The 13,645-nt window shown below is 36.0% G+C and overlaps 1 protein-coding gene across 8 annotated transcripts in view; it reads right to left on the bottom strand.

The window, feature by feature from the left end:
• The window catches only part of Eps-15 (Epidermal growth factor receptor pathway substrate 15), a 128,643-nt gene that overhangs the window by 89,936 nt on the left and 25,062 nt on the right, over window positions 1–13,645 (bottom strand). For all 8 annotated transcript variants that reach the window (XM_083112492.1, XM_083112491.1, XM_083112494.1 and 5 more), the window contains 4 exons: window positions 13,571–13,645; window positions 10,576–10,737; window positions 7,690–7,877; window positions 3,216–3,381 (listed from right to left, as the gene is read on the bottom strand). The exon at window positions 13,571–13,645 is cut by the window's right edge and continues 36 nt beyond it. In XM_083112492.1, the coding sequence (XP_082968618.1) occupies window positions 3,216–3,381; window positions 7,690–7,877; window positions 10,576–10,737; window positions 13,571–13,645 (591 nt within the window). The remainder of the gene's footprint in view (window positions 1–3,215; window positions 3,382–7,689; window positions 7,878–10,575; window positions 10,738–13,570) is intronic.

Raw genomic sequence — 13,645 nt, 5'->3', positions numbered from 1 at the left:
CCGTTGCAGGGAAGGTTTAACATTAGTCTTACGGGCGGCCATACACCAGACGAAACATTTAACTTGAGTCACGGTGTGATGGTTTGCGACAAACAACCTAAGTCCATGGAATTTGGTATCGCGTGTAGCAGCTTGTCACAAAACAATCTGCATATGCACGAGACCGTTCATTTCAGACACAGAACTAAATACATACTGGAAATGGAGGCCAAAAAAAAACTATTTTAAACCTTTTTCCGTTTTTACCTTCAGTTTGAAAACTTCCTTAATGTACAAGGTGTACAACTTTGCTTCCGCCGTTTTCTGACAGGTGGCAACAACAGGAAGTAGCGGTCGAAAGAAGCAGATCGCAGACGTCACGCAGTTAGCTTGGACCTCTGTCAAGATAACCCCATTCAAACATTAGTCGAGTGGTGTGTGCATCGTGAAGTTGTTCGCAATTGAAAATGTCAGTGTAAGAGCCAAATTCTCGCCATTTGCGGGAGGTTCTACTTTTTTGTTTCAATATGAAGAAAACTGCGGCTGAGGCTCATCGAATGTTCTCCACTACGTATGGTGAGGACGCTATAAGTGAGAGAACCTGTCGTGAGTGGTTTCAACGCTTCAAGAACGGTGACTTTAACGTCGAAGACCGGCATAGTGGTGAAGACAGAAAGTTTTCGAAGATGCAGAATTGGAGACATTGCTGAGTGAAGACTCGCGTCAAACTCAAGAAGAATTGGCACGATCATTGGGAGTGACACAGCAAGCCATTTCAAAACGTCTGAAAGCCATGGGTATGATTCAGCATGACAACGCACGACCCCACGTTGCCAAAGTGGTGAAAACGTACTTGGAAACATTAAGATGGGACGTCCTACCCCACCTGCCTTATTCTCCAGACATCGCTCCCTCTGATTATCACCTGTTTAGATCAATGGCTCATGAACTGGCTGACCAACACTTCCGATCTTATGAAGAAGTCAAAAAGTGGATCGATTCGTGGATCGCCTCCAAAGATGAACAATTTTTTAGACGCGGCATTCGTACGCTGCCCGAAAGATGGGAGAAAGTAGTGGCCAGCGATGGACAATACTTTGAATAATGCCTGGGTAAGCAATGTTTTTCATTCCAGCGTCATATTTTTGGGGAAAAACTGCAGAAGCAAAGTTGTACACCTTGTATGTATAGTATATTATTTACTGTAAAAATCCACTAATTGTTATGAAAGCTTTTCATATTCCTGACAATGGTAACCATCATTTGTTTAGAAGATCAAACATTTTCATCGAGCCTAGGAATTTAATGAACTCAATGATCATGTGTATAAGTGGCTCAGCCTGTCAAACACAACCTTTTACACCACATCCCAGTATGACAATATTTGTCATGGCTGTGACATTTGTAAAGTGAATTAAGGCCGATTGTGCCGAAACTGCCCATAGATGGCATTTGAGTGCTGAATTTACCTTGAATCGAACATTAGTACAAAGATTTGACAATAGATGGCCTCAAGGTACTTTATGTGAAAATTAACACGAATGTTTGTATAAGTGTTATAAATAAGATTGTATTGTGTATACTACAAAAAATAATATTTAAATTAGATTATGAACATTTAAAATATATCGCAATTAGTAACTCGCATTTTGGTATTGCAACAAAAGAAAAACTTTCGTCAACGCCGGAAGACGGCGCAATAAAAGTGAACTGGTTAGAGGAACGGGTCATCGTACCTGTTACCTGTGCATAAGCGGTGGATTGGAAAGAGGAGGAATCGGAATCGAGGGAACTGTTGAGGACTCGGTCCGAGAGAGGAAAGAATCTTGGTGGATGTAAAAAGTAATTGGACGAAACATCAATGGAAATCGAAGATAATGGGAAGTGTTAAGTGAATCCTTATGTCTTAAATTGTTGAGGAAGGACTGTTCGTCAAGAATCTCGATGAGTATGGATTTTCCATTGTGTATAAAGATGGATATTTTAAGTTAAACATAACGGAAATTTCCCCGATGGCATATGATCCGTAAGTACTGTTTTGATGTCATTCCTTGCATCACAGTTACAAGAATGGGAAGAATTGCGATCTACACCCAAATTCTTTCACAAATATAATAATGCTAGCATCCGTGTGTCACAAATGGCCATCATTCGTGTGCTTTCTTTGTTTTAAGATTTGGCGGAAAACTTGGCGTCCGTGGCAGCCATACTGGAAAAAATTAAATAAGAACGTTGAGGAATTTTACTTACAGTCGTTAAAGAAGGTTAAAGGTCTCTGACGTATGTCTTTACGACAAACTTTGATGAATGTTTCAGTTTTGTTTTGTTTGGATAATACAATGCCGGTATTTGAAACCGTTAAAATATTTCGGTAGGAAAAATAATAATCTGTACTTGGCACCTGACCTGTAAGAAAATATTCATTGTCTAATACAAATTTGTTTGCATGCTATTGTAAATAAATAGTTGTAGTCAAAGCAGTATTTCTGACTCCAAATCAATATTATGTATCCAGGCATGTTTGATGTAATTTAAATGGTATCGTGTTAATAAGAATGTTTCTTTCAGGATGGAAAGGTTCATCTCGCTCTGGTCTCATAAGTCGATAAACTGAACTTCCATATCAGCAAGGGTTTTATGTTAAATTCTACTGTTCTGGATTGGGGTGTACGGAAAGCTAGCATACCTCCCCTTTTTCCGGTTAAGCGAAATAGTTGAACTTCTTTGAGTTTGCGAATTTCATCCATCAGTGTAGATTAATTGTTTTGTTTTTCTTTCTAAAAGCCTGCAGGAATTTAAGTTAAAGGTAAGGGCTAGGGGTGAGCTTAATTCATTCGCAGAGCTGTTCCTTCTAATCGGTTGGTCACCATATGTGTTATTTTGGACGTTGATTTTTTTTTTAACTTGGAGCTTTAAGGGTATGATCTCACGATAACAATCACAATGCTGTGTATCCGTGTGTTGCTTGACGGGTGAGTCCAAAGTGCGGTGGCTCTATGAATTTTTTTTTAAGGATAATTTAGGTTTGGGAAATTTTGTAGTGCACTGCATGAGGATAAATAGGAACGGGAAAGTCTCGTCATACCAGGAAGGGTCAGTATAGCCAAATTCGAGTCTCATTTCTCTAAAGATAGTTTAGTTTCTTGCAACATTAAAACCCGCGAAAGAGAACATTATAATATTATTCATTACCAAGTAATGAAAATATAAACGATAAAGATAAAACATGAACTTACCAAGACTCCATCTATGCCTGGTTTTGGTCTCATCATAGGGGGAACCATTTCCGGTGTTAACGAGGTTGGTGGGTCTATTCCTTGAATCTTCTGATTGATCATCCACATCGCCAGGGCAAACTGTTCACTATTCAGTTTACCTGTTTGTTTAATGTCACAGAGGCTCCTGAAAAAAACAAAAAACAATGACAACTTTTTCCAACAGACACGCTCGCAATTCAACATAAATATTTAGATCTCTTAGCACATGGTGAACATAGTGGAAATAGCATTATTTGTGTATTATCTTCGCATACAAAGCACAGAAATTGGAACATTACCATGAAATGGGAACTTTATATCGCGAACAAAAGAGCAAGTGGAAAAATGAAGTAATCACGATATTGCCAGGTGGCACACTAAAAGTAACAACACTATTTTAACACTTTGTTGAATGTTTGTGTATCCACTAGAAGTAATTTGAAAATGTGTAATACTTAGAGGAATGCAAATTTACTTTTTGACGAAAACACGAAATATGAAATAACATGCTGTAATGTTCATTTTTCATGTTTCTGAAAGGTGTGAGGTGCATTTTCCTACCCTGTTTTGTCACAAAATAATGCGAAATGAACTGCAAAATGTGAAATATACTCTTAAACACAAAATTTACCGTTTATATACAGATGCGACACTTTCTTCTGAAGTCTGAAGTATCCTGTGAGTTATGCAATTCACAGGAAATTGATTAATTCTACTGTAAATATTTGAGAAGCAAAAATGGACCGCTTTACACAGGAATAAACTTAATCCTCTGGTAATTACATAAATGTGCTATTAGAAGGGGTAAGTTTATTTTGTGTAATAAGTGCAGTTTTTAAATCAAATTTAATAAGTGCAGTTTTTAAATCAAATTTAGGATTATATTCACAATTTTAAAACCAAAATGTCATTTTATATAGCAGTTTTGATGTGATTATTCACCACTTTATTTTATTTACTGCTTTTGAACCCGAAATAGACTGTTTTTGTATCGAAATTTTGCTTTTTTATTTACCAAAAATATGTGCCTCTAGTAATACTGTATTTACCACATAAGGTGCACCCTGCATTTTGATAGGAAAAGTGACGAAAAATTACATCTCATACATAATGTGCAGGTTCAAGAAATGGCTTTCATAGTTGTAGATCGAAAAGTTATTGCTATGTAGATAAGAATGAATAACAACATGCCTATTCGATGAGTCACCTGCTGCTACGTGAATCTAAACAAGAATATTGTCTTGTGTATACAATGCGTCACCAACCCACGCCACCTTCTCTCCCTCCAGTATGTTTAGCATTCCTAAGCTTTCACTTCGGTAACCACCTTGTTTATTCCATAGTAGAAGAAAGCGACATCAAGATGAGAAAGAGGATGAGTTATACTACTGTTTTCAAATTGCAAGTTCCATATGCCTCCCACGTTAGGAGGTGCATGCTCGAATACCACCAGAACGACGCTGCTTTTCTTGCGAATCGTTCCAATAGAAGGTGAAAAATCATGGGAAAAAGCCATTTCACTTTTATACTTTTTTTTTTAAAATTAATTATTGCTAAAGAAACACAACCTGGTAATTTGTATTTGCATCTGTTGATATATACGTGTTATAAAGTGACATAGTGAAAACACATGTGCTTTCGTGTTGGCTGTCCAAATTATTCTGTGTGTAACACTCACTCCAGCTTTTGGGGACAAACATTTTTTTAAAAAAGCACATGTTATACACGTGTAAATGCGGTACGTAAAGAAGCTGGATGATATAAATCAAAGAAGTAGCAAGGCTTTCCACTCTTTTGGACAAAATAAATTCACCAACATTTCCAGACAATTTTAAAATAAATTTACACACAATTCTTTGGTGTTCTAACACATAAATAAATAAAATTAAAATTTAGGTGTTAAACTGTACTGACTATTCAATGTTCAAAATAATTTGACAAAAATATATAAAAGCATATATACAGCCTATCAAGGAGCTGGTTATAAAAAAGAAATTTATTTGTATTACAAATTGTGGAAAGTACAAAAACACTTGGTTTTCCAGAAATTTTACATGCTTTGGATTTTAAAAATTTCCTGGCCTTTAAATGACTCACTTTTAAGTTAATTTCAATTACTTTCCCAGGATTTTCAGATCAGTAGGAACTCTATAGCTGCAACAAATACTTTTTAACAAAGCTATTTGAACAAGAATACAACACAATATTCACTTTCTGTTGAGTTTATTAACATAAATGCTGTAGGCACCATTACATGAAGAAAAAATAATATAAACTAACTGTTGAATGTGTGTGTGATGAACATTGACCTATATATAACTGGAACACTCACTGCAACACTGATCGGCAACGAAAAGTGAAGCCACGTTTGAGATTAGTTCCTCCAGGGAAGTTTGGAAGAAAAAGTGGTAATCCCATAAGCTAACATGCATTTACTCTCCTTTTTGCTTTAGAATAGAGCAAAAAGAAACATAATTTGACCATATTTATGCATTCAGTGCGATAAATTAATGTCTTATTAAGTGTTTCTTTGCTATATTAATAGTTGGCATGTTTTTTTTTTAACAATTTATCCAGTCTTAAGTGGGTTGAAATTGATACAGTCGTGTTTGGCATTTGGATGTACAAATCGTTTAGATAATTGCCTGAGTGTCTACATTTATCAGTAACTTTCATCCTTTAAAATGTGTGTGTTCTATGCCTAAATGTATTTGTTGAAAGTTGATGATGGTAATTAACTGTTATAGCGAAAGTTTTCAAATGCATTTACACCCATGTCTTAAATGTTAAAACCTAATAGCATTACTTTAATTAATGATGGTATTATTATTACATGTTATAAAAAATATAATTTGGATTTACAAAGAAATTTTACTTGTGGGCAAGATTTATCCAGCGTGCATCCTTACGTCCTAGCAGAAAAATGTGCATCCCGTCGGGTTAATGCCTAGATTTCATTTTGCATTTTGTTAGATGTAGCTTCCTTGCATGCACTTGCTGTATCCTTCACCTTTCCTATTTTACGAAATTTAATCAAGATATTATGTGATAAATTTACACAATTGTCTATCGCCGTCGCACAGGATAAGGAAGAATTCGCGTGTCCAAAATATATGCATTTATAACAAAACCAATATTTAGTTTCACTCAATACAGAGTAAAATCAAAGTTTCCGTGCATATCTATTCCATACTTTCTAATTATTACTTTCTTTTCATGCATTTGCACAGTTCTCGTTAGTTTGATGCTGTCAGCTGGAAGACATGAAGAGTGGACATTTATAAATAAAACAATATGGATCCATGCATTAAAACTTCCTAATATTTCTTCGAATGTTTGAACCCAATCATGTTCAGAATGTTGCTCTGATAACAATAATATTGTGCCAAGTTATAACACTGTGCGGACAACAGCTGCGGAATTCTCAGTATTAATAAACTTTTACCAAAAAGTTCTTAAAAATACATTGATATTATTATTTTAATCTTAAATCCCGTGGTGTTTGACGACAGTGACATACTCATTGTAATGTTTTCTCATAAATTATGGCTTTTATTTTGAAAATAATCAGTCGTAAAATCCATTTGCTGCCATAGAAAAATTTGTTTGCTTCAGCGTTTCTTCCACACTTCCCTGGCATAACTAAGTGAGAGAATGGTTTCACTCTAGCGCCATAAAGCAGTCCTTCCAGTTATATATAGTTCAATGGTGATTACTATTCTATATTGAGTTGATCTGTGGTTGAATGAACCAAAATAAACACATTGTAATTTCTTATAAGCTATAATAAAAAATAGAACTTTAGCTCCATAGAAGTCTAGATTTTAGAAAAACTCATTATAAGAAATAAATATCAAATGCACATGTGTAATGATAATAAGTAACTTAATATATTATTTAAATTCAAATTACTTAATTCTATTACACTTACTTATGTCACAATATATGTGAAAATTTTTAATACATTAAAACTTTTAAACTAGCTAACCAATTCAATTACAGAAGTGAGGATGTTGAAGGTTTCGTACACACACTAATGCAGAGCCTTCAAACTAAATACATTAACATATTGAAAATGAGGTAGTTTCCATAAATTCATAGGTAAAGTAAATCCTAAAAGAACAATCTAAAATAATATAACTTAGATCAATCTGAAAAGTAGCATCACTTAAAAATATAACTGTAAATAGAGACCTTACTGTAGGATTATTGGAGTAGTACTACATATGTAGAAAATGCCTAACTCTAAAATCATTTATCAAGTAAACGTGTAATGTTGCTATGCGCAAAAATTGCTTGTTTGATATTGGTGGTAATGATATTAACAGCAATTCAGACCATCGGAAAGCACTGCTAATAAAAATCAGTGGAAGGGCAATATAATACAGATCATTACTTCAAGGCTTTATGAAGGAAAAGAGAAAAGTTGAAAAGTACAATAAATAAAACTCACCATATATCTGCTAGCACAGTCTGAGGAACTCCAGACTGAAGGAAGACATCTTTGATTTCTATTCCTGAGACAAAACCATCCTTATCGATATCAGTTTGGGTAAAGAGTATATCATACTTTGCTTTCTCCTCTGCTGTAACAACCCACGGAGCCACTGGAGGGGGAGGAACTACGGGTGGCAACGGAGGCTGGAAATAGACAAAAAAGCACTTGGCAGATTGTTTTAAGTCCACTTGATCTCGACTGGTTAAATCTGACTGGACCTATGGTTCGAAGTGGGATTCAATTACCTCTGTGGTCAAGCACACCAAGTGCTGCACTCATATTCCTGCCAACAGTCTAAGGTTTGCATCCTGGAATGGGTTCTTATCGGTGTCCTTTCAGCAACTTAATCTAATCATCATCCCTAACCAAAAAGTGGCAGAATAACAGTGCAATATGCATCCAGCAGGGATTGGTTGATTGAGTTTGAAGTACATTTTATGCACAGAAAGGCTAATTGGGACTGGGCCTACAGTTTAAAGTGGGATCATTGCCTCCACCGGGTATCGAACCCACGACCCCTTTCCACCAGGGAATTGAATCTGGAACCTGTAAGAATATACCACTGCTACATATTACATTTCTCTGTTCACTTTGGTCTATTGTGGTGGCCACAGAAGTGTGTCGAATTTGAATTTTTGTCTAAAATTTCAATTTTATTTTCCTTCTTTCTGCAACTTTCATTATTGGGACATAAAATGTATAAATTTCACCTCCGCTAAGAGTCCTGTCATTCAGAAAGAAAAAACAAAACAGATTTCATCTCCTACTTCAATTAGTTCTCTTGCAATATTTTTTTTTGTACAGTCCCTACCAAAAGTTTAAGACCACCTTGTCATGTGTTTTTCAGACAAACAGAAAAAGTGCATATGCGAGTGCTTTTCATGAAATAAACACTTTAATACAAAATTGGAATGATTATGTAATGTTATTGAAAGGTGCATCAAGATCAAGAAAGTGTAAGGGCATATTAATGCACTTACAACTAATAGATGCAATTGAAGGTACAATTTGTAAAATCATTAAATCTGAATTTTGAAAATATACTTGGAAACAACATTTCTCCTGAAATTAGATGGATGAAGTGTGAGAATTTAATAGTCAATAGGTCCACCTTTAAGTTTCAAGCACATTTGCACACGTTTCCTCATGCTGCGGACCAATTTCTGGCAATCTTGGAGCATAATCTCATTCCATACTTCGGATAATCCGGTCCTCGATTACAGACGTTACCCTGGGGTGGCCGCAGCATTGGTTTATCACCCACTGTACCTTGCTGCTTGAATATGTTTATTGTGTTTGCCACGCAGGTTTTACTCACATTCAATGCGACTGCAATTTCTCTATGAGATCTATTGCACCTGTACAAACCAATTATTTGCAATTTCACGGCCACGGGCACATATTTTTTCCCCATTATCACGTAGCTTGCGATTCAAACAGCCTGTTTATTATAAAGCGTAACGAAAACAGGTTTGGACTTGCACAATGCTGCTACTCGAGATGTCTTTCTGCACCATCTATTGACACACATTTCAACTAATGATTGATAAAATTTGTTCACTCCAGCGCAGTCGCTGAGGAAGATATTGTTATCTGAAGACCTCCCAGTTTTCGCTGTATTTTTTTAATTTTGCAAATTTTAGAAAAAAATATAAAACATGAGAATTTTTTTTTGGTGCCACAACCTTCGTTCATGTTCCACAATACTGGAAAAAATTCAGTACTGTCATAACGACATCGGTTACATGTATACACATTCATCTGTACTTCAAAATACTGGATTTTTCAGTTAAGAAATATGATTTTCCACTTTCATATCTCAAGAACTACAAGACGTATATTAATATTTCTTCGGCAAAATATGCCTCACACACTATATTACTTCCATACAATTTCACTCCATATTTTTAACAAAAAAATCATTTATATGAAAAAAGTTGGTGGTATTTAACTTTCGGCAGGGATGACTGTACATGGTGGCAAGTTTGAAAAGCAAGTTTGAAAAGCAAGCATGTGAAAAGTACTCCGGAGATCCTTTACAATTATTTGCAATCTCAGTTGGAGATTATGTTCTGGAGCTCAGTGATTTTTTTAAATGCATGGAAATATTTTTATTTGTATTTTAATTTTTGTTATTTAGCATCACTTTTGACTAATTGCAATGATGAGGATGAATTATGATTAGATGGAGTTGATGAAGGGACATTCACAGAGAACACACATTTTGATGCAGGAGCAATTACAAGTAGTAAAAAGGGCAATTTACTGAATGAGAAGATTTAAAAATAGTTGCTCCCAAAAGAGATTTTTGTCTCGCCATCCCGCTAGTGCTCGAGATTTTGCTGCTGTAGATTTTTTTTCAAAATTTAAACAAGACTCCAAAAATGACAAAGTGAACATACACTCTCACAACAAATTATTTGACACACATGGTAACATGCATGTATGGAGATAATGCATTCCTTATTTTTACGATACACTCATTCTTTTCCTTTGAAATATTAAGGATTTTCTTTCTTGACAAAAGCACTCTCAGGAAATGTAAGCAAAAAATACAGATGTGACCAGGACGTGAACATAGGTCTCTGACATCCTGTGCTATTGTTCTACCAACTGAGCTACCGAGCCTGCATGTCTCACTTAAATTTCTATGAAGTACATCTCCAATGTGCACCAAATCAGAAAAGGGGTGGGGGAGGGGATGATCTCCAAAGTAAAAGCCCACAGGTCCCAAAAAATGAACTCTTAAATGCGGAAGGGATTTAACTTGCAGCTATAAATGATTGCAGACACAAATTACAAAGCTGATGTGTAGCAACAAGAAAACTAAACAGCACGTACCTTTGTTCCATCCATCCCCAAAGTCAAATTCGGTAAAACAGGTATGGCACCAGGCAATCCACTAGGGTTGGACTGCTTTCTTTTTGATGGTGGAAGCAACTCGGGTGGAAGGACATTTGGAATTGTGTATTTCTCTAAAGCTTTATACACTAGATGCATTGCCTTCAAAGTGGAAAAGAAAGAGAAGTCATAAGAACATTTATCAAAATTACATGGATATTAAACTGACAAATTGTGTGCACATATGAAATACATCAAGATAACTAACACTAAATTCTAAATATAAGATTGAGAAAATTGGTCATATTAATAAACTTGTACAAATGGTCATAAGAATGTACTCCAATGATAGGTGCCAACCAGAGTGGTTAGGGCATCGTGCTACGATGCCAGGGTTCCCGGGTTCTAATCCTGGCATGGGCATGGACGTTTGTGATTGTCCATTCATCAATTTCATCATATCATCACTCATCCCCATCTTCGCAAATTAACCACAAGTGGCACAAAAAGTGAAGTAAAATAAAGCAAATCAATCAATCAATCCGATGATAGGTGCTGAAGAAGTAAGCATTTGCTGCATTTTCAAGCAAATAAAGTTCTCATCAGCGCAATTTTCAATCCAGCACCCTCTTATAGAAACAGCTTCTCTACGAGGGTCACTATTTATATTTTGAACCTTGGCAACACTGATTGAAGTTAGGCACGATTTGACGTGTGCACGGAATCGTCTGGCATTATTGACCATAACGTATTTCAAATGTTTTGTCAATAGCTTCATTTGTGTTGTTTATGTTGCCTTGGAGATTGTGCGACAACAATAAAATGGAATTAACTCGTGAACATTTTCGTGCGATGATTTTTTACGATTTTCGACGTGGATTATCAAGACAAGAGTGCATCGATCAACTTACTTCCACATTTAGCGATGAAGCCCCATACTTTGCCACTGTGAAACGCTGGTATAACGAATTTAATCGTGGCCGCCATTCGCTCACCGACGAGATTCGCGAAGGTTGTCCAAAATCAGTTGTTGTTCAAGAAAACATTGACGCTGTGCAAAACCTAATACTGCAAGATCGTCATGTGACATACTGTGAGATTGAGGCAACCATGGGCATTAGTTCCACCAGCATATATAAAATATTATATGACCATTTAGCTGTGAGAAAGGTATGTTCTCGTTGGATCCCACACAATTTGACAAAAACTCAAAAAGACGCTCGCGTCAATTGGTGCAAACAAATGCTCCATAAATACAATCGTGGTGCTTCAAAAGACGTATATATAATTGTAACAGGTGACGAATCATGGGTATATGCATATGAGCCGGAACGTAAACAGCAGTCGACTGTATGGGTGTTTCAAGATGAACCCAATCCAACAAAAGTTGTTAGCGCTCGAAGCACATCGAAACAAATGGTCGCCTGTTTTTTCGGGAAAACTGGTCATGTGGCAACTGTGCCTTTAGAGGAACGTAGAACGGTCAACTCTGAATGGTACACAACAATTTGTTTGCCAGAGGTCTTCGGTCAAATACGGAAAACAAACAAACGCCGTCGGATCATTCTTCATCAAGACAATGCCAGCTGTCACACATCTCGTCTAACAACCGACTTTATGAACAGTCAAAAAATCGAATTGATGGGTCATCCGCCGTACAGTCCTGATTTGGAACCCAATGACTTCTTCTTGTTCCCGAATGTCAAGAATAAATTGCGTGGACAACGATTTTCGTTGGCGGAAAATGCCGTTGATGCGTTCAAAAACCATATTATGGAGGTGTCTCAAGAAGATTGGAAAAACTGCTTTGACAAATGGCTCGAACGAATACAAAAGTGTATTGGCCATAAAGGAGAATACTTCGAAAAACAATAAAGCAGTTTTCAATGCCAAATTCCTGTTTTTTCATTGTTAGGCTCAAAATATAAATAGTGACCCTCGTATGACCTAACAGTCATACATACACATGCACTCTTGTGCATATGCAAGTAAATCTGCTTCTGAAAATGAGCTTAATTTTTTATATTTCTATCAACGTAGTCAGTTGTACTCAGGGGGGAAAAAAACAACTGTGCATTCAGACACTTTTTTACAAAGCCAGGGTACATACAGCTTTATATTTATTAAAAAGTAACAAATTGTCATGAGAATGTACTGAATCAAATACACAGTACCTATTAATATCTCTCTCTCAGCCTCACTCATCATGTGTATGTACATCCACACATGCAGGGGGAAAAAGAGTGGGTATATGGGTACGTAAATATACATCCTGTGTGTGTGGCAAAATGTACTGGGAGAAACACACATTACTACAATTTAGCTTTAAAATATTCTTATGATTCACTTAATGCACATATTATAATATTTTAAAATACAAGTCAATTTTTCTATTCCATCATATATTTTGCTGCAGAATTCATTGCCAGCTAAATTGTGCATAGCAAATAAACTTCATTCATTGAATCTAACTGAGAGCTTCAATTGCTTGCAAATAAACTTAAAACATCTTACTTATAAATATAAATAGCACATCCTACATACAAGACACTAATAGCATCATTCCACAATTCAGACTGAATAGGGTTATAAAGATCAAGAGATAAGCTAAACTGGTATTTGCAAAAAGACATGTTCAAGGTGGTTGATTGTTGACAGAAGGTTCACAGTTGCAGATCTTTTGTCATATTAATTCCTTTCCTAGTTGTTCTTATTTATTTACGCACACACTCACCCCCCCCCCCCCACTCACTCACTCACTCTCCATTATCACTTAAGATACTTTTGCACCTAAAATTTTGATTTCTTTTCCACAGTCCTTTCTTCTTTAATTTTAACAATACAAATTAATCTAGCTTTGTGTGGTGGAGATACATGTGGAATTTCCATATCATATCCAGCAAACATGACTGTTTTTTTATCTGTTCTGAAATGCAATAGATCCAGAAAGTGCTGATTACATGTATCAATAAAGTACCAACACAGTTCAACTTACCACTGTAAACTCGTGCCTATCCAACATTCCATCCTTGTCCATATCTGCTAAATCCCAAATTTTACCCAGCGTATC

The sequence above is a fragment of the Lepisma saccharinum genome, chromosome 26 (assembly GCF_977018435.1).
Source record: "Lepisma saccharinum chromosome 26, izLepSacc3.1, whole genome shotgun sequence".
NCBI lineage: Eukaryota > Metazoa > Arthropoda > Insecta > Zygentoma > Lepismatidae > Lepisma > Lepisma saccharinum.
Note: the sequence above shows the minus strand (reverse complement) of the source record. Positions and strands in the feature narration are given on the sequence as shown.